We start from the raw sequence: 21,746 nt of genomic DNA, 5'->3' as shown, positions 1-21,746 counted from the left end.
GCCGCCTTCCCCAAGCCGAGGCCGGCTCCCTGCCCGCCGCCCGCCCCCAAGGACGCCGCCGCCGCCGCCGCCGCCGCCGCCACCTGCGGGCACCGAGGAGCCGCCCCGGCCAGAGCGCCCCGGCAGCGCCCTCCCCTCCCCTCCCCTCCCCTCCCCTCCCCTCCCCTTACCTTACCTGCCCAGCGTCGCCGGCGAGGGCGAGGACGGAGGAAGCCGCCCGGCCGCCTCCCGGACTGCCGCAGGGCCAGCCGGCCGCCGCGGAACATCGCTGCCCGCCTCCGGGGAGGGCCGGGAGGGCGCGGCCAGCCGGGGGGCGGGGCGGGCAGCGGCCCCACCTTTGCTCCGGGGCTGGCCGGGGCCAGGTGCGCACCGCCGGCCTCACCTGGAGACCCCGTCGCCCGTTTCCAGATGCGCAGTCGCCCTTCCGGATGTCCCGCTCTCCTGGCAGGGGCCGGACTTGGTCGCTCGTCGCCAGGAAAGCTGCCTGGGTGCCTTCAAAGGGGACCGGCGCTCAGCTGGCAGGCTCAGGTGACAGCACCTTCTCCACAAGCTGAGCAACATCGGACCCAATCAGTCCTTCGAGGGGGGACCACTGGGAAAACCCAAGGTGGTAGGCTACACTGGCCAACCCAAAAACGCCTTGGGAGAAGAGGGTGGCCAAACCTCTGGGGCCCAGAGGTCACAAGGAGTCAGGTTGTGGTCCAAAAGGCCAGGAGGGGAGCCACAATGGTGCCATCAAAGCTCTGGCTGGTCTTTCTTTGCAGCACATTGTGGTGCCCGCTTGAGTTTTTGAGAACACCATACAGTCACCCCTGCAGGGAGTTAAGAGTCTCTTAATGGAATTGGGGTTTCCACAACTACCACATTCAGGAAGCCTGGGGGATACTCTGGAGGTGGGATTGAGGCTACTGGGTGGCAGGACAAAGAACACCCATGCTGCCTTCCCAGGGCACGCTTCCCATCCATGATTGACTGACCCACTGCTTATACAGCTGGATTCTCTTGGCCTACATGGGCACTGAACCCTCAATTAATCTGATGACCTGGGTTTGTAATATGCACACCTTGCTCTGCTCAGACATGGTTGGCTGATTTGTGGCTTGGCTGGTTGCACAAGGTGAAAGTCACTGTGTCTGTCTCAACCCCTGGTAACTTCCTGGACCATCCATGCAGTGCTCTTGGCCAAGGATTAGATGGAATTTGCCATTGTCATCTTCTTCAATGTTTCCTGGTCTAGCCTTCCTAGGGTTTCCTGGTGGTCCTCCATCCAACTACTAGAGGCAGGCCTGTCTGCTTAGCTTCAATGCCTAAATAAGCTAGGCAGTGCCACCTGCCGAGGGCTTTGTCAGGTACAAATAGAGCCATAAATATCTTGATTTTTTAAAAAATCTTGGGACTAATTCTGAGATCCATTTCTTGTTCCTGTGCAGTTTGGAGAAGATTGGCTAAGATTAGCTTGTTGCCAGAGATCCAGAAAAAGCCTTAGACCGCCTTAAAGACAGACATTTATGGTAGCCTAAGATTCCCATGAAACAATAGAGTGTAAGAGTTTGAAGGGACCTTGGAGAGCATTTAGTCCAAACTCTGCCCAGTGCACATCTCCACCGCCAAGACATTTTGTCTGAACCAAGAACCAGTTAATGGTTGGGATGTAGCTTCATTTCAATGCCTGATTTCACTGAATCTGCAGATTTGTTTTCCAGGAGTTTACAGATCCCAGGCTGGACTGATGGCTTTAAAGGAATCTCATAAGGAGGTCACAGACCCCTGATATGGGCTTGGTATTCATCATGGGTGGAGCTCTGGCCCCCGAGACAAGTGTCAATAGGAAGTGGCTCGTTTAAAAAGAAAAGTCGCTTCCTGCTGATTCGGAAGTGGCTGGTTTATCGTCTCACAGCAACTTCTTATTTTATTCTTTCCCTGCACCAAAGAATCAGCTTTGAGCAAAGTTCCAGACTGTCAGGACCATGGTATATAATTTATTTGGTTAGGGGGCACAGATAAAGCACCTCCCACTTTGAACATTTTTCCCCCAAAGGGGTCTTGAAAGAGAATAAATCAAGTGACATCTTTTAAAACTTACTCTGTTGCTTTTTCCAGCTGAGAAAAAAAAGGTCTGTGCCTGGATGTTCCTGGATGCTCACGGAAATGACAGTCAGTCTTGTTTAATTTATCACTGGAAATCTTTCCCATCATAACAAAGCGGGGTAACTCACTGCTGTTCTCCAGCCAGGAGTCTCTGCAAGTTATGGTCAAAAGCAGTGTTTCTCAACCGCAGCAACTTTAAGCTGTGTGGATTTCGACTCCCAGAATTCCCTAGCCAGCAGGAAACCTGCTTCCTTATTCCTTTTTAGCCACCACTTAAATGCCAATGACTTTGCGTGCACAATGTTTAATTGTTCTTTCGACGGGAGGAGAGAAAGTTTAATCAGTCATCATTTTTTGAACACATTAAAGCAGAGTTTCTCAACCTTGGCAACTTTAAGACGTGTGGACTTCAATTCCCAGAATTCCCCAGTCAGCGTTGCTGGTTGGGGAATTCTGGGAGTTGAAGTCCACACGCCTTAAAGTTGCCAAGGTTGAGAAACATGGGGCTAAGCAGATAAACCAACATGCAGATTAAAAGACCAGTAAGAACCCACCTTGATGTCAGCAGAAGCAAATGATGGGCCGATGCATAGTCAAGGCGTTCCAAGTTGTTGCGAGTAATTTCAAAGCCAATGAACTTTGCAACCAGCCAACAATCATCTGCTAACGTCAGCAATGCAGCTCATTGAATTTCCCTCCTCCTGCCCAAAAACTCATGCCAAAACACAAATCCATCATAGACCAGGAATAATGGAAGGTAATTAAAGCTATCAATGTCTACCAAGACTGCTGCCTTTTGCTTCAGGCATGAGTTCTGCCTAATTTGGCATATATGTATTGGATGCAGATTTCCTGGCAGGCAAATGCATGGGTGAGAAAAATATAACCGATGGCATTCTTGTCTGTTCCGCACACCCCAACTGGTCACACGCACACAGACACACACAAGTGGGGGTGAGTCCTGTTCTATCACACTACGAGAATGGGAATTCGTTCCATGCTGCAGCTGGCAAGAGGTCTTCCATGCGCACATCCTGGCAAAGGAGACTAACGGATCTGAGATGGGGCTAGGCAATTAGCAAGAAAAGGGGTGATCCCGGAAGCCCTCGTCTGCAATCCGTCTCTTCTTGCAGTCATCAAGTTGGATGAGAGAAGCAATGCCCATAAAGCACCACTGAGCTCTTCCCTAGTGGAGATGCTGTTCACGTTAGGGTGGTCTCCACATTCATAGGGAGTAATAGATCATCCTGAGCACCCAGTTGATCCAACCGGTGAGCAACAATGGGCCATCAGTGGGCCACCAGATTGTAACAAGCAAAGCCCCCACCCCACCTTTGCCCAGCCCATCACCCAGAATGGCCTGCCGCCCCCTCCCCGCAACGGTTCACTGGAAAGGCTCAGAGAGCATCTTGTTCTGGGGCTTCCTCTGTATGAGGTGTTGAAAACAGTGACCACTTTGAAGGACCTTCATTTTTTAAAACCACTCTGAGAAGATGCCAGAGCAAGGAACCCTAGAGGCCGTCCAGTTCAAACCCCTGCTTACTGCTGGACCCACTAGAGCATGTCTCAGACATGACCATCCATCCTCTGTTTGAAGATCTCCAATGAGGGAGAACTCTCCACTTCACGTGGCACCTGTTCTGCTGGCTGCCAGCTCATACAGTCAGGAAGTTCCTCTGGATGTCTGACCGGAACCTTCCTCCTTGGAGTTTTAACCCATTTGTTCTGGGCCCAGCCCCCTGGGGCCATACAGTGTAAGTACCCTCCCTCTTCTGTGTGACAACCATTCAGATATTTGAAGACTGCTATCATCTCTCCCCTTTTCTATAAACATACCTGGATCCTTCAGCCATTCCACACAGTGGTTGGTTTCCAGATCCCTCCCCATCTTGGTAGCCCTTTCTGAACTTGCTCCAATGTGTCACTGTCCTTTTTGAACAGTGGCACCAGAACAGGACACAATATTCCAAGTAGACTCTGACCTGAGCAGAGCAGAGAGCAATTATTTATCCTCCCAATTTTTTGGGGGGACCCTGTGCTCCTGTTGATGTTTCCCAAGATAGCATTGGCCTTTTAAGCAACTGCCTTGCACAGCTGGCCATCCACAAGGAAGTGACAGAGGTAAAGGGTTCAGAAACAAGAAACAGAGAAGTGGTTCTGCACAACTGGAATTCAGGAATAGTTTTCAGTCCTTTAAAAACGAAAGTTTCTCAACATTCAGGGGAAGAAAGAAACCATGAAGAAGGGGAGTCCTTGAATCCAACTGTGGTCTTCAATAAGACAAAGAGAAGAGTCATGGCGGTTGGTGATTCATGACTATAAAGAACTGAAACAGATGTTCATGACCCATGGACCTCCAGAGGAATGTAGGAATGAAGGGACCACCTGTTCCCTTTGCTTTATTGTTGTAGTATCAAGAGCAATGAGAAGGGGAGCTTAAGGGGAACAAAGAAAAAGGAAGGGTCTATGTTAGTGTCAAAGGAGAGAATGTGGGAAGTGGGCATGAAGACATCCAGTTGTTCGAACACCTGGGAAAGCAAAGGCAAGGCACAGGAAGGAGCCTCTAGGCCAGTGTTTCTCAGCCTTGGGAACTTTAAGAAGTGTGGACTTCAACTCCCAGAATTCTCCAGCCAGCCATGGCACACCTCTTAAAGTTCCTGAGGTTGAGAAACACTGGCCTAGGGCCTGGGAGACAGGTCCCCCTAAGGGCCAGCCAGCAAAGCTGCCTTCTTTGCCCATGTGGAAGGGCAAGAGGCAGGGAATCACCCATCAGACCCTGCTCTGGCCATAATCCAGACTGAGCACCAACCCAGCCCCTTGCCAATCCTCTGCAATCCAACTGGGACTTCAAGTTGGCATAAGAAACTGCACCAAGTGGAGCAAACAAATTGTCTACCAATCTGCCAGTTTGGGGTAAGGTATTATACAACCCTAGTTTGCCATTCTGGGCCAGACAGAAGATGCCAAAGATCACATTGATAAAAATCCTCTCCTGTTTCTTTTGTAAAAAACACTCCGGACACAGTCTCTCCACCATGTTCAGTAGCAAGCACGCTGTTTATTTAAATTAGTTTTACAAATTTCACTTGATTGGTGAAAGAAGTGTGGATGCACTGAGAATCATTAAAAAATAGTAGCCGCTATAAATCAATCAACTTCTATTATATTTCGAACAACTTTTTAAAAATTAAAACCCTTTTCTTCCTTTTGCAGCCTAAAGACACATGTTAACTTTTGAAGAGCAGGGCTTCGTTTTAAGGAATTGTTTGGAAGCAATGAGAATGGTTGTCAGCTCAATGGGAAAGCTGGACTTTCTAATACTTTTTGCCATAAGACAGTTTCCTATTCAGGAACTTATTGAGACAGCAAGGAGGCGGAGGGCATCTTTACACGAAGCTTTTCCCCAACGTGTGCACTAGGGGCTTTTTCACACATGCATGTATGATGGCTGTACACCGACTTGCAAATATGAATGAATGACTGCTGATTAAGCACCACAAATACCGTTTTCAAGCCACCAAACATCACTTTAAGCTTAAAGTTGTACCCTTTAAGGTCAACTGAGGTCTGTCTAAGTGTCACTGCAATCAAGCAAGACTCAAGTTCATCATGATTAATTTATCTCATTACTTTCACTGTGACGTAGAGGTAACTCATTCTGTGTGTATCATGGTAGCTTGTCAAGAGGTCAGTTCATACAGTCCAACTTTGAGGAGCGCACTGATATCTCAGACTTGCTCCTTCCAAGTGTCCCAGCCAGGATTCCCTCCTTCTCAGGGACTGAAAGCACCTGGGTACCTTCTTAGTGGCATTATCCTGGGCTCCCACATCCTGCTCTTTCTGAAACAGGCACTTGCCCCTGATCCAGCTTGTCAATGTTGCAGCTCTCTTTGGGCATCCCGCCCCTGGATATGACACCATGAGATAGATAAACACACCATCTTCACTGAATTCCTGCAAACGGGAGCCGCGTAAGATAGTTGTCAATTCAGAAGGTAACCCAGGTAGCTGTGAAACCCTCACGGGCGCTTGAAATACCATCCTGTCAAGGGGAGACTTGGATTTCCTCTTATTTCTAGTCCATCTGGTCCCCACTGATGATTTACATTCTCTGCATTCCTGCTCAACCACTCAGGTAAGGGTAAACTAGAATCTTCCAGCCACTGGCACCCGACAGAGGGGACTCCGTGATTGCTATGACTTTTCTACATGCCCCAGCAACACAGTTGTCTCCTCCTTTGAGAGAACTGTATCACTGCAAGAGCTGTGCAACAAGGGCCCATTCTGAAAACTGGCCGCGGCTGTGACAAGTCAGGAGGGGATAGGCAGACAAGGAGGGCACTTCAACTACCTTCTCCAGCAAAGTCGGTGGCGTCACAGTTGCTTGGACAGAGGCTTCGCACATGGGTGGCTAGATATGTGCAGGTGTGTACGTGTGTGTGTGAACACACTGTGCTGGTCCCAATTCATCACTTGCCAGTTTGTTCAGCCCTTCAGCCCTCTTTCGGTGCTGAACTATCACACTGGGACTTTTGAGAAGTCATCCAAGTTCTACCCTACGCCAAGAAGAGCCCTTGAAAGAATGGCACGGATGCTTCTCAAACTGGCAACTGAGCTCCTGCTTTTTCTACTTGGCTCTGGTTTGCTGACTCCTGCAGGAATGCAGAAGAGCCACAGTTCGAGGAAGGGGCTGCTGGGCAGTGAGCTGAACATCCAGATCAGGAGAACGCCGGGAAGGAATACAAGCATGGGAAGCCACCCTTTGGGCAAATCACATCCCGAGGAGGAGGGGGGCCCTCTACAGGACATTAGAGTAGGCTGAAGGTCAGACAGTATCTCAGGTCTGTGGTTCAGTTCAACCACACAACCTGCACAACCCATAGCTCAGACTGGTCACGGATGGACCTCAATGTTACTTTATGCACTTAGCCGACCACGGATGCCACCTGACAACAAAGGTTCAGCGGTACCACCATTTCCCCAAGCCAGGATGATCCATGTTTCTCTGGGACAAGGACGTCCTCTTTATCCGACTTGCAAGGGCGGGCAATGCTCTTACTCCACCTCCCCAAAGGAGGCTGCGGACTTGCAAAGCGCAACCCCCTCAGACAACGCTTTGCCTGCTCACATCCATGTTGTATCCTGGCGAGTCGGAGCAGTTTTGGCCAAAATCAATGAAAATGCCATCCGAATCGGAGTCGATCGATTCTAGAATCTGGTCCACTACATTCTCAGGGCTGGCCGTGGGAGCAATGGCGAGCAAGTCCGTGTCCCTGCCTAACTCAAACGCCCTGGCCGGGTCCTCTCTGGGGTAGAAGAGTCCCTTCGACTGGTCAGACGCGCACTGCACCGAGCCAGCCGAAAGCCTGTCGGGCCCTCCCGAGGGAGGGATCTTCACGGTGAGCATGGGGCTCTTGGACCCACTGTCCGTGACAGTCGTGAGATTGGAATAGCCGGGCATCTCGGCGCAGGAGGTCATTTCCGAGACCGAGTGTCGCCGGATGCTCGAGCCGTTGGCGGCCGCCCCCTCTGTCTCATACTCGGCTACGGGAGTCAACAGAGGATTGTTGTAACTTTTGGATCTCACCACCGGATTCTTAGCAAGAATATCCCCCGATTTAGAGCGCCGAAAGAAGCGTTTTTCTGTTAACAAACACAGAGGAGAATTAAGATCTTCACACTGTCCCTGCCATGACACCCAAACCACCACAGAAGGTCTGCGCCCAAATATTTGGATGGTTGCTTCAAATCAGTACGTGAACTTCCTTTTCTTACACTTGTTTCTACTTTCTCCTGACCATTCAACTTCCCCTGTGGCTTTTTTTTTTCCTTCCCACTTTCCTACCTCCCTCTCTAATCTTGCCTGGCCTGTTTCCCCTTTGAGCATCTGGTTTAGAGCATAATCTAAAACAGGGTTTCTCAACCTTGGCCACTTGAAGATGTGTGGACTTCAACTCCCAGAATTCCCCAGCCAGCATTGAAGTCCACACATCTCCAGGTGGCCCTGGTTGAGAAACACTGATCTAAAGGAAGTGTCCTATTATCTTCACTTCCCAGAACCTCTGTAGATCAGCACTGTCTACATTCCAAACATTATGTTCAGTCTTTATCAGCTTTTGGTCTCTGCCAACAGAAGCCTGGTGTTGCTGTCTGTCAGTGCAGGAATTGTTAACTTCACCTTTTTATCAGTTCAGTTGTATATTCTATCCTGTTCTTCCTTGAAGGAACACAACATCTTGGTAGTTTCCTACCCAGAAACTGGTGTACATGCACACCATTCTAGCTTCAGGAATTCTCTCAGGTTGGCCACCAGGTGGCACTAGCTTAATATTTTTCCTGGAACAAGCACAGTTCTTTGGCAGATGAGATGTTTTCGAAAGGGATGTAACAACAGACTTTGCAGCCAAGGATTTAATGGATGGACATTTGGGTTTTCTTCTTTTTCACTTTCTCCCTTGTAGCCTTCTTTTCCTCCCTACCTCACGCAGCCTACACAGGAAGTTTGCACAAGGGCATAGGTTTGCTTATGTCTATCTCCCTTGAGAATCAATGTTACAGAAGGTAAAACGATCCCAGGGAAGAGATGGGTATTTATGGACTTATTTATTAAATTTTTGTTCCCTATTTTATTCCATACTCCCTCCTCCTAAATTTCCTCAAACAACAACCCTGTGAGATAAGTTGATCTGAGAGAAAGCGACTAACCCAAAATTGTACAGGGAATTTCTGTAGCTGAGGATTGATTAGAACCGGGTCTCCCCACTCCTAGTCCAGCACCTTCTCCTCTGGACGGCCCTGGTTCTTGGGCTGAGAGGGAGGGACTGGCCCAAGTCACCAGGGAGCCTCTCTGATGGACGGTGGACTTGAACCTCGGTCTTCCTGCTCCTAGTTCGACCCCGATCGAACCCAGGTCTTCTTGCTCCTAATCCAACACTTTCACCACTACGGAGTGTCCCTCTTCCACCCAGAAAGTCTACTTTGTCAATTCTTCAGTCCATGCCCTTCATGAACAGAAGACCTTCGCCACTCCAGGCGCTGCAGAGCAATTTTCACAGGCTTCTCAGTTTTGAAAAGTAAAGAAGCAAGTGTATGAAATCAGGAATTAGGATCCGGGATGTTTTCTGACATGTACCAAGTATCCAACAAGTAAGCTACTAACTCTAAAGCTGATTGACCTATTAATTCTGAAACAAGCCTTGGGAGACCACGCTGGTTAAGAACAGGATGTCATGTATACAAGTTGTCAGATTACTATTATACAGTATTAATACAATTATTTTCTATTATGTTTACTGCTGTGCTGTTTAATTTTTATGATGGGTATTTCTAGCTGTGGACCTCTTAGAGAAATCTTGCCACTGGTGGTAGGAAGTCACACAAATAAAGGAGAGATGCTGCCATTTGCCAAGCTCTGAGTAGTACCTAAAATGCAGGAAGAGTGTGTGATGGCGCCATCACTGGAGTACAAACCGTACGTCCCCAAGTAGGGGGAAACCACCTTCTGTAAGAGAGTTTCCAACTTCAGGTAATCTTCAGTCACTCCTTTTGATTCATGAACACCCTGAAAAACCAACAGGAGAATACCAGATGGTACATGCTAAAGTTACTGATCAATATATATATATAAAAAAAGGGTTACCTCAATTGTTTATCAAGTATAACATGTTGAATTGCCATGAATGGGAAGTGCAGGGCCGGAGTTAGATTAGTTTGGACCAGGAACCCTTAGCTTGGATGGCTGAAGAGAGGACAACTATGTTTACCCAACAGGAGAGAATCTGCTTAGCCTGGAGGTATCAGCAAACAAGCCCTGTTTCTGTATGATGTACATCAGCTTTCCTAACTAGAGCTGTCCTCACCTTAAGAGGCCTCCAAGGTCTCTCTCCACACTGCTAGACCACTGGACGTTCACCTACCCAGTTATCACCTGATGGCTGGCCAATGGTCCCCAAGGCCTTGCCTGTTTTAGGCACCTAACCTGTTTTACCTTCAATTTATCTTCTTCCAGGGTTAGCATCTTTTTATGGGTTGGCCAATTCACATCTCGCACAAACCCAGGAGATGGGGTTGATTCAGTAGGCAGGTGATCTGTGTTGTGCGAATGCAGCCATAAAGACATAACACCCTGACAGTACAATGCAGAAGGCATTGTTGTACAGCAAAGGACAATTTTGGGTCAACCTTGGATGACTTGTGGGATAGCAAGGAGGCTGATGTTCTTGTTACCCAGAATTCTTATTTTTTGATCTAAACTTTCAAGGAGAGGCAGAGCTGTGCCATGCCTTCCAATTTCAGAAAAAGAATACTGTACATTCCCTGTTTTAAAGGTGAGAGCTGCTGCTACCTTATTTATAGGAATCTAAGCAAACGTTTCCCTTTTTCATGTTTTATTATTTACACAATGTGGCAAGAGATTTGTAAGTGATAAGGAGCTGCAATGGCAGCTTTACATGAGCAGTGGAATAAAATAGCAGCCTATAGGGGTGATGCAGCACATGTAAAAAAAAGGGGGGGGTATCACGCAGCTGCCGTCTTGACTTTTTTTGACACCCCTGCCTACCAGGATGTCCCTGAACAGGAAATGGTCCAGCTGCTTGAAAAGGAGCCAAGAATTCATAAAGCTGGAGTTTCGACAAGAATCACACTTTCCTTCACAAGCCATCACCTTCTGCTATTTCCTTTTCCTAACCTTTGATCGGAACAGGGGATGACAAGATCATAAAAAAAACAGGGGGGGGTGCGCGAACGGAAGCAGCCAAAGTCAAGCCAGTTTGCATCCGCACTGCACGTATGAGGGGGTCTGAGTGTGTGGGTGCCCTCTTGACTTTCTGACCCCTGGCTCCACCCACAACCCCAAGCCTACAGCTTCAGTGAGCCAGGGGTGCTCCAGAAAAATCCGTACCTGTAGGATGAGTAACATCTGAACGATCGAAGGAGGAACTCTTGCGCGGGAACGGGACAAAGCATCTTCCAGTTTTATATTGAGAGTAATAATATCTCTGAAGTGCAACAGGGCCAGCTGGCGGACGGAGGGTTCCTTCCCCTGCAGGCAAAAAAAAGAAATGTCCTCCGTTATTTGCAGGCTCTTCAATCTGAAACCCCAAAAGCTGATTCCCCGATTGCCACTGACCGAACCAGAGGCTGCCCCGTGAACACCTAATCTGAATAAAAACACTGCGAACTCTCCACTGGTGCTCCCCTTTTCTGTTGCAATTTTTATAGATCCCAACTTTTTCCTTCGTAATAAATCATATTGGTTTATTATCTCCTCTTACAGGAATTTCTTAGTATTCTGTCTGCTGTCCTTTTTGTCGCATCAGACTCTTACAAAGCGGACAGTCAAAAACCTGAATATAATGTACGAGCTGGAGCAACTAATTCTTAACAGCATTTAATCTGATGGACTGGGGATTTCTGGGAGTTGAAGTCCACACAGCTTAAAGTTGCTGAGGTTGAGAAACACTGGTGCAAACATTTAGTAAGTATTAATATATACCCTTTTGTTATCATCCTGACTGTTTTCATGCATTTCCTTCCTCATTTGCCATATATCCTCTGCACATCATGCCTGAATTAAAGTTAAACAAAACAGCGTTTGTCAGAATGTATTTCTGAGTTAGGACTGGATGGGAAACCACTGAAAAACCCCAGCACTGTAGAATGCTAGACTGGGAAGTTGAAAAAACATGCTGGGAAACACACACCGCTGCCCAGAAAATTACATGAATGTGTCCGTGAAGCCACTCGCTCAACTCAATGCTGCCTTTATGCACCTCGTAGGTGCAGTTCCAATTATTAATTCCGATGGAAGGCAGGGGTGGAAATGGAGGTTAATGTCACGAAACTGCAAGGTTTTGTGAAATTAAGGCAAAAACAGAGCTTCAGATTGGGAAAAACAGAATTTACTTTGAGGACATGTATTACTCCGAAGAGTTTATTCTCTGCAGAAAGAGGAAAAAGGTAGCTAAGAACTGCAGTAATCTTAATTTCTTTTGTTTGTTTGTGTGTTTTTAACTCTCTGGTGAGTATTGCCTTCCTCTTTCTGTCTTTGGTACAGAGTTGCTAAATAGGAGCCGTCTACATCATCTTGGGATCCATTCAGAGTGTTTCCTTTTCCTGCGCCATTTTCCACTGGAAGTCCTTCTACAATCCTGTGATTTCAGCAGCCCTGTGTTTTAATTCTTTCAGCGCAGATTGTTGTGAACATGACTACTTAAAATGAAAAAGGAATGCTTCCCTTTTCCCTTTTCATTTTTTTTAAAAAAAAGTTTGATCCTATTTATCTCGTGTGAGATGGGTTTATTCCCCCCAAGGAGCAGAGACGGGGAGGTACCTCTTCAAACCGAACGGGCCTTCCCTGAATTACATGGGAGCTGCTGAGGGCAGCTGCTTGGTCCTGGGAAAAGGTGGGGCTGTTTAAGGAGATGCAGATGGAAGTTATGTTCGCACTCCAATGTGCTCCAAAGGCCTTTTTGCCTTCTTATCTGAAAGGCTGTTCAGCCCTAGGGAGGAATGGAGGGAATAACTTGAATAGGATAGCACAGAGGAACATTTTAATTTTAAATGTTTTTCCTGCATTGTGTTTTGCTAGGCTGACTAGCAAATGACCTGCAGCTCTCTTCATCAACCATCGGAGTTCCATTTTCTGGTTTATCTGGATTCTGAAGCATCAAGATAATATTTTACCTGCACGGGATAGAATATGGCCTGCAGCATGGGCAGGACATCGCTGAAAAAGAAATCCCAGGTTTCAGCCAAGGTATCCAAAAGCTTCTGTCCTGTGAATTAAAAAAAAAATTAAGTTAAACTGATGAACTTCTTGAACTAAGTAATTGCCTATAGGTAGGAAAGTCAACTATCTCATAAAGTTCAGGTATGAGAGGAAATTCTTTATTCTGTTCCCTTTCAAAATTTGGGTGGACCATGGATCTGCGTACTGTGTTTTTCTACCTGAGGACCATAACTGGGTATTGTACAGCTATAGGGTAGATAACAAGTCATGCAGCGTTGAAAAATAGTTAGGAAAAAGTGCTTTGGACCTTGCTGTCATGTTCACTGATTCAATGTAGTTTATACATCGTAACGTTTCACATGCCATGGCGCTGATGCACATTTCTGTTTGTGAGGGAGCTGCTGTGAGACCTTGTACCAAGCTCTGTATGTGAAATCAGTACAATGGAATGTGTTTGGGTTATGTGCTCCGTTCAAGGACTTTTCCCGCAGACCATCAGAAACCGTTAGGAGCACCTGGGATTGTGAACTTGGGAAGATTCTACGGGGGGAGGGATTTAATTTGCACCGAGGGTTTTTAGTTTGAATTTGGCGCGCTTTCATCATTCTCAGCTTTCTCTGTGATCCTGCATACTATTCTTTAATAAATCAGATATCTTTGAATTCACACTCATGAGTCTGATGGTGTTTCAGAATAGGCAACCATTACATGTCAGCCTGGCACTTGCTTGTTTGCTCTCTGTTAAAGGGGCCGGTGGTTTTTCAGGCACCTGCTTTGAGTGTTGTCTTGTCTTTATTGAATAGATTCCTTAAAGGAGCACCAGGGGGTCCACTGACTTTCACGGGAGCTCGGAAAACAAGCTGCTTTAATGGATAACAGAAACACACCAGATTCACGCTTGGGCAAGGTCCAAAGCCCTTCTTAATTATTTTCAAAGCCTGCACAGCTTAATGCGTAAAAAACCGCGGAGCTGTATTTTCAGATAATAGCCTGCTTTAACAGGGCTGCAAACTGAAGCATGCAAAACATTTTAAGATCAAACATCCCATTCTCACCTTCCTGGGAATGATAGGACTTCGAAACAGAGGCCGGAACAACCGGTTTCAGCAATGTTGGGAGTTTCAGCTTCTGAACGTTTTGCACTCCTCTCTGGAATGTTTTTGTCAAAAGTTTTTGGGCTGTTGTGCTTTCGGCTTCACCCCTTTCGTATGTGTATATGTGACGTGACCCTGCTTTCGTTCTCCAACCCCCTGCAAATGCCCTGCCGGGGTCCCAGTTTAGTCTGGGCTGACTGCAGGGTTGTGTGTTTTTAATTGCTTTTATAGCTTCTGTATTTGTAATAATAATAATAATAATAATAATAATTAATTTATTATAGCCGCCCACTCCCATAGACTCTGGGCGGCAACAATAGCAACAATAAGGTTAAAATACTGTGGGATTTCTGAGTACAAAGTGATAAAGTCTTGGCGCATAACACATCAGATTTAACTGTGGTTGACAAGAAGAAAGTGTGGGTAATTGATGGGGCCATACCAGGGGATAGTAGAATAGAAGACAAAGAACTGGAGAAGATCACAAAGGATCAAGATCTGAAAATCGAAGTTGAAAGATTATGGCATAAACCGGCCGTGGTGGACCAGTGGTGATTGGCACACTGGGTGCCGTACCAAAAAGCCTTGGACGGCACTTAGAAAATCTGCGCACTGACAAAATTTCCATCTGTCAATCCCAAAAGGCCACACTGCTTGGACCTGCACATGTACTACACTGATACATTACGACCTCCGAGGTTCTTGGGAAGAACTCAGTGCGAATGAGGCCCACACCAGCTAAAGAACTGGCAGCTGTGATTTCACATTGTGGTGAGTAACAACAATGACAATGACAACAGCAGCACAATCAAGGTGGCAGTTCTGTGTTCCATAGCCCTTTCCCCAAGAAATGGAGACTCCACCTAGGTGCAAATGCAGTTTTAATTATTTTGAAACATAGACAGCCCTGGTTTAAATTATTGTACCTTCATAAAATCGGATCTTATCCCTCAGGATCACCATGCCTTTTGTAAGCAGCTGATTCTGGAAAGAGAGCATAAAAGAGTATCAATTTTCATTACAGACTATATTTTATTTTAACTACAGAGGTTATTTTTTAATGAAGCTCATTAGAAAAAGGATTGTTTGCGGCCTCTAGTTAATTATTTGGCCATACACACAGTCCGGCAGGGCATGGGAATTCCCATCGCATGGCAGCAAAATGATGAAACCTTTGAAGGGTCCGTATCCAGACAGGCTAGAATTATACAGCTTATCTCTTAGGGTTTGCATGCAGCTTGCCGATGGGGCCGAGGAAAGGTCCGACATTTAGGATGACCTTCAAATCTCGGTATTGGTCTTTCAATTATTTTGTATTCTAGGAAGATCTGACAGTTTGTAATTCCTGCTGAAGATGTGGACTGCATTCCTTAGTGCGACTATCAAGATCTGCTAGGGAACACATTCTGAAGATGCCCCCACTGTCAGAAGCCCATTTTTTCTGGTGTTTGAGAGAGAGTCGAATCCCTGCGTTAGCCCCACGCTCTGTAATGCATCTCCTTGGGGTTGAGTTTGGCCCCACCCTCTCAGCTTTTAGAAAAACCATAAAGGTGCATCTCTGCCAGCAGCTGCTGCATTCACTTTATAATTTAAGCCTTCTGTAGATTTAAACAGAAGGTTTTGTTAACTCCATTTAGTTCTCTTTTGAGCAGGAGGGCAGAGTAGAAATCCATTAAACAGGCAAATAATTTGAAGGTTACTTTCGCATCAAAGGTTCTAATTTACTTTGAATTAGAACTTGAAAGAGAATTTTTACCCTCTTTACATGTGTTTTGATGCATGTGGAAAGGGGCAGGGCTTTGATCCCACAGTTACAGCTGCATCTTGATTTTTTTTACTCCCCTGCAGACACCTGTTTGTACCTGATAACTTACGTGGACCACTTACATTGAAGATGTTACAATATTTTGGAATGCAAGCATTTTTTTAAAAAAAAAAACCTTCTTGAAAATGTATATACTCTTGTCAAATACAATATACAAGTGTTATGTCCTAAACCATACATAACAATTGTTTGTCCCCACCAAGCCTGCTTCGTAATTATTTTGCAAATTACTATGACACAAAATCACATTTTTACTGGACTGAGACTGGCTTACAATGGAAGGAATCTATGCTGTCTGAAGAAACAAATGATGTGCAAACTAGGGTGGAATCCAAACACAGAGCAAGCACTGTGTCTTGGACCAAGCTTATATTAACCTTTCTGAATATGGTTCTTTGAGCCCAAAGCATCTTAAGATGGAGCACAGCGCAAATAACCAAACAGAAGATTTAGGTACTTAAATTTCTTAGCTATCAATAATTTATTCAGTAACCTGCTTCAGCTAACAGTAAAGCTTTCACTAAAACAGTAAAAGAGGAATCACAACAAAACTATACCAACCTGTAAATATTCGGTAAAAAAAGATCCCAACTCAGTTTTCAGAAGCTGCCTGTTCCCCCCCACAAAAAAAAAACACATATAATCATAAATGAAAAGGATTATCATATTTTACCATACATTTCCTGAACTTTATATTATTCATCGTTGTTATATCACAAAGGCACAGATTATCAGAAGGCATGATCAGAGGACACGACATGCCTACCGCCAGATATTTTCTTGGCCGCAATGCAGAAGTGGCTTGCGATTGCATTCCCCTCTCCCCCTCCCTATTCTAGCCTAAAGCCTCAGGACTGCCCAGTGGTCTCCCATCCAAGAGCAACCCAGCTAATTCTGCTCACAGGTGCTGAGCTACACTGTTCTTTCTTAGATAAAACCTCCTTTCAGTTCAGATGATTTCACAGAGGTGTCCATAAGACAACAATATGGACCTTTCGCCACTGCCACCTTCTGATGTGCTTAACTACTTTAATTAGTTTGTCCTTTATTATCCACTGCTAGTTACTTTTGATTGTGTGGTTCTGGGTACCACCTTTATTCCAACCCCCGCCCCATGGCTGACCCTTCAGTGCTCCATCCTCCCTCTGTTTTCATTTTGCTTTGTCTTCCGTGGTCCTGATTTCCAATTTGCTGTTTGAAATGCTCTCCACAATATCTGGGATAAGGACTCGTTTGTCCTGCTGTCGAACAGATTCTCTTCCAATGTGGCTGCGTTACAGGTTTTTCCCATCCTTTCCTCAGTCACCCCAGCACAGAATTTGCTTGTTTTTAATCACTAGAAAGCAGGGTGGAAGTTTTACGAATAAAATGAAAATAAACTCTTACTTGCATTAAGTGAGCCACTATAACCCGAAGATACTTGTCTGGCTTAGTCACTGCCAGTTCAGGCCCCGGCAAGGTCTGAGTAAAGTTCAGGAGGGGGGCAGAGGGTTGCTCCCCATGCCCAGCCCTTGACTTTGAACGCCACTGCCAGGAGCATCTTCTTGAAGAAAAAGTGAAGTCTTAAAGCAAATGCTTCCAATTTTAATTTGGAGACAAAGTAGAACTCGGCTGTCAAAAGTGAATCAAAATGCTTAGAAAAGTGCAATTTTATCACCTGATTTAGGTAAGGGACATAAAACAACTCAGTTGGGAAACTAACTCTGAAATGTTATGTTGTCTGTAATCAGCATCTGTCTATAAGTATCTCCATCTGAAGTCAGCAGTACCCCTCTCTTCTTCTGCCTCCCTTGTTCTTCAAACCAACAGTTCATTTTTATTTGATTTTCTTTTCTATTCTTCACAAAGCAACCGTCTTTAACCTTTGCAGAGTCAAGTCTCTTTCAAGCAGGGCTGTTTTTGATGTGGGCATCTTTGTCTAAAGCTGCAAGATGGCAGATTTGCAGACTTTGATGCCAGGCCCATCTTTTTGCAGATTTTAACACTGACACCTCTCATTGATGCCTCTGCCTGTCAGTTAAGCCTTCTAGGGATCGGATACCTCCTTGGTGCTTCCATGGCAACAATACAGAAGCAGTTGGCTGTCTGACCTCTCATCTGTCTACAGTCCTGGAATTCCCTGGTGGTCTCCCATCCAAGCTAAGCTACCAGGCAAGGTCATCCCGAGGTAACCTGAGTTTCACAAGAAGAGTTTGTGCATTTGTAATCTGTGAGACATAGGCAGAGGTTCTTCATACTCATTCCTCAGAATTCTTTTCATAGCAAAATTAATGATTACCCAACAGTGATGGACCAAAATAAATTAATGAGTTTCCAGCACTGAACCTGGCTCTTCCTGGTCCTGTTCCAGTACTTTAACACCTTACTTCTCCTGAGTTTGAGACTAGAATTAAGGCTCACATTGGCTCATGGTCCACAAAGCTGGGAAACTGGCCACGTTATACCAATCACGATGTAATGCAATCTCATCAATTGTGCTCATTTGCGACTTGCCCTCCAGGCAGACCCACATTTTCTTATTTCTTATATCCAAATGGGAAGGAAGAATCAGGGGATCAGGAAACACAGCAATTAAGGCATGAGGCTTAGAATCTGACAGCAGAATTACCTGGCTTTTTAGAATCTGAGCCTGGATAAGGCAGTAGGAAATGTAATCTCAAGATGACTTGGGGAAACGGGTGGTGTCACTGACTTCCCTGGTTTTAGAAAAGGAAATGTATCTTTCTAAGTGGTAGAAATTCCATCCAGTTCACAAAATTGAAGATTCTGCTTTCTTGCAAATTTGTCTCTGTTAAATATGGGGTTCTAATTACTTAATGATAATCATGATTTTGTCTTCATAGCTCAGTGTCTTTTTAAGTGTACATTTAAGAACAACGAATACACTCAGAAATCAAAGCTGCTAATTTGAATGATTTTTAAAAAAAAAAGAAGTAGGGAAATATTTTTATTAGAAACAAGCAAAATTCACTAACTAGGAAGTGTGTCACAGTTCTAGGACTGTTATGGATCAATGGCCTTCATCTGAGGAAGAAGAACAGGGCCAAAACAAAAGAACAGGACAGCTCCATTTGACTCAAGCCCTAAAGCTCCAGAGTCTGCACCATGGATTCTCTGATAGAGATCTGGCCACCAAACCCATTTGGGCGTAGCTGCTGAGGTCCAGATAGCAAAGCCAGAGGGGCACAGGAATCCTACAATGCTTGGAAGACTCTTGTGGTAGGAATGATCTACTCAGGAGGCCATTGCTAACTAGCTATGATCAACACTCCCTACACTTGAGTGCAAGCCAGGATCTTTTAAGAATTGTGCTTCTCCTTGATAGCCTGCAAAGACTTGTAACAATGACCAAGGGAGCACCTCTTACCTGCTCTTACCTCTGTATCTTGCCTTCAAATCTTGTCTGACCAGGAAACCTGCTTTACTGTTTACCTTAGCCTCCAGACCTTGACTGCTGGTGTCAAACATGGAGTGCCTTGAATCCTGGAACTGCAACGTTGCGTCACAATTCTACCCGGACTTTTTCTACTACTGACTCAATGGTTGCTACTCTGTGAACCTTCAAAGAACAGGATTGTGAGTCGGTGCCATGTGGAAGAGTTTTCGAACTTTCTTGAAAGGGCCCCCCTCCAAATTCCACTCTGATCTGCTAAGTTCTCTTAAGCGAAACAGAACTTGCATTTCAAATGAGAAAAAGTGGGTGGAGAGCAGCTCCAAAAACTGGTTCAGGCTTATTGATGGGACTCCCTGCGCCACTTGCACAGGCTTGGTAGCCGCCTGGCCAGTTTCCTAGAGGCAGAGAGTTCACTCTTAAGGCCCTGTATATCAGGGTTTATATCAGACTCACAACCCATTTCAACTTGATTCTGTTCTAACTCACTATCTCCCATTCAATTCTATCCAATTTTTAAAATAATTTCAAAACAAAATAAAGCAAACATGTAAATCTGGAATTGCTACTGCATGAAGTTTGGTTATACCTTTTCAGAATGCATGAATTTTCCTACTACGCAGTAGCACAGGCTATTTTCTTTAATGTAAACACCCCTTATTTTTTCCGATGCAATGTTCCACAGAACACATCATTTTTCTGCCACTTCCCCAAACATGTACCGATTCTGTCATGTCTAGAAGAGTTAGTACGAACCCTCCTTGCCAAGAATCCCAGATGTCACCATTCTCAGCTGATTTCCGTCATCCCTGCTACGAGGCAACCCAGCCTTTCAAACAAAAATATGCCCCCTTTTTACACGCCTATTTCTGATGAAAGTTGCGAACATCTTGACTCCAGTTCCTCTCTCCTTTCCCCAGTCTTTGGTTTCACAAGCATCAGTCAGTATGCACTACTTGTTACCTTTCGTGCTACGCACACACCTTCTGGTTTTTGACCTCATAAAAAAGAAGGTTTCCTCAAGCCAATAGTCTGTCAGCGATGCAGCAGAAACTCAAGAGGGACCTCAAGCACCTCTCCCACCTCTCTGTCCCAAGGCATGGTTAGGATGAAAAAGGCTTCAGTCTAAATCAGTGTTTCTCAACCTCGGTGGCTTGAAGATGCGTGGACTTCAGCTCCCAGAATTCCCCAGCCAGCATGGCTCTAAACAGTATATCCCTTCAGTGTTTGCACGATCCTATGCAGCACAAATATCAGACTTTGGCCCACTAACACAGAAACACTCAGGCACTGAAACTTCGCCTGTTCATCAACTCTTCACCAAAGCCCATTTACCCAACAACACCGAGTTTTCCAGCTTTCCTCTCTTACCCCTTAGAAGCAGGCTTTTTGTCATGAGAAAACCTTTGCAGCAGATTACCGACAGATTTTCAGAGGTAGTTCTCTGATTTGCTTGCTTTGTCTAAACTTGATGATTTGCCCATTAAAACTCTGGAAGGTTTTTGGGCGTGCTCAATTTGAAGCCTAACCCTGAATAAATAATTGCAGTTAGGGAGCAAAAGCAAATACATCACATACCCACGCCTTAAACCTTTTTTCAGTGATTTTATTTATGTTTTAATCTCACTTTTCTTCCTCAAGGAGACTTGCACAGTTCCTGCCCTCTCCACGTTTAGCTTCCCAATGACCCTGTAGTGTAGGAAAGGCTAAGAGAAAATGATGGCTCCAGTTAGGCAGTAAGCATCACAGCTATGCCAGGATTTGAGTTCTGCCAGGTCTCAGTGTACCAAGCCCAACACTTTCCAACACTGAATCTCTATTTTACTGGTTTCCACCCCCCACAATCAATTATTTAAAAAAGCTCTATAGCAGTGTTTCTCAAACTTGGCCACTTTAAGATGGGTGGACTTCAATTCCCAGAATTCCCCAGCCAGCCTTACTGTGAAGAGAGGAGGCCATTGTGAAGCCAGAGAGAATATTAACACCACTTCTGTGCTGGTTTTCTCCCTTCAGTGAGAGACCAGTAGGTAAAAATAGAAATAAGCGGTTTAAATTCAACCCGTTCTTGGGTAACATAACAGACATTGGTCCACATGTTCGGCAGAGTGACCTTTTAAAAGTTTCTCAGTGCTGAGTATTTTGCTCACAGTGGAAATGAGTCTTCCTCAGCCTTTTCTCTCTTTTACCCTAAATTCTTTTGAGCAAGTGGAACAAAGAGGCTGGGCCGATTATGCAAACATGCAATTTGGTAGCCTGTCTTGCAAGCAAAATGCTTCGCTTATGAAAAAGCCCCTGTTGGCAGGGAATTCTGGGAATTGTAGTCTAAATTAAACTAAACTAAATTGTAGCATTTAGTTTCTATTTTTTATCAATGTTTTATGTCTTCACTGTCAATTTAATCTTATTTTTGTCTTAATTTAATTAGCTGCCAGAGTCATTTTGACAATATAGACCAGTGTTTCTCAACTGTGGCAACTTTAAGATGGGTGGACTTCAATTCCCAGAATTCCCCAGCCAGTCATGCTAGCTGGGGAATTCTGGGAGTTGAAGTCCACCCATCTTGAAGTTCCCAAGGTTGAGAAACACTGATATAGATAAACAGTCACTACAACTGGG

General features: G+C 45.4%; 2 protein-coding genes across 7 annotated transcripts in view; both read right to left on the bottom strand.

Moving 5' to 3' along the window:
* Positions 1 to 281, bottom strand: part of ARHGAP8 (Rho GTPase activating protein 8) — a 44,178-nt gene extending 43,897 nt beyond the window's left edge. For 2 of the 3 annotated variants that reach the window (XM_063308344.1, XM_063308346.1), the window contains exon 1: positions 176 to 281. In XM_063308344.1, coding sequence (XP_063164414.1) covers positions 176 to 266 — 91 coding nt within the window. In that variant the 5' untranslated portion in view covers positions 267 to 281. The remainder of the gene's footprint in view (positions 1 to 175) is intronic. The other variant, XM_063308345.1, reaches the window with a different exon arrangement.
* The window catches only part of PRR5 (proline rich 5), a 544,979-nt gene that overhangs the window by 474,894 nt on the left and 48,339 nt on the right, over positions 1 to 21,746 (bottom strand). For 2 of the 4 annotated variants that reach the window (XM_063308348.1, XM_063308347.1), the window contains exons 5-10: positions 16,301 to 16,349; positions 14,841 to 14,898; positions 12,775 to 12,866; positions 10,991 to 11,131; positions 9,511 to 9,649; positions 5,118 to 7,731 (exon numbers count right to left, since the gene is read on the bottom strand). In XM_063308348.1, coding sequence (XP_063164418.1) covers positions 7,193 to 7,731; positions 9,511 to 9,649; positions 10,991 to 11,131; positions 12,775 to 12,866; positions 14,841 to 14,898; positions 16,301 to 16,349 — 1,018 coding nt within the window. In that variant the 3' untranslated portion in view covers positions 5,118 to 7,192. Of the gene's footprint in view, positions 1 to 5,117; positions 7,732 to 9,510; positions 9,650 to 10,990; positions 11,132 to 12,774; positions 12,867 to 14,840; positions 14,899 to 16,300; positions 16,350 to 21,746 lie in introns of those variants that run through there. The other 2 variants (XR_010068301.1, XM_063308349.1) reach the window with 2 other exon arrangements.

Source organism: Candoia aspera, chromosome 7 (genome assembly GCF_035149785.1).
Source record: "Candoia aspera isolate rCanAsp1 chromosome 7, rCanAsp1.hap2, whole genome shotgun sequence".
Classification (NCBI taxonomy): Eukaryota; Metazoa; Chordata; class Lepidosauria; order Squamata; family Boidae; genus Candoia; species Candoia aspera.
This window is presented reverse-complemented; position numbering and strand designations above follow the sequence as displayed.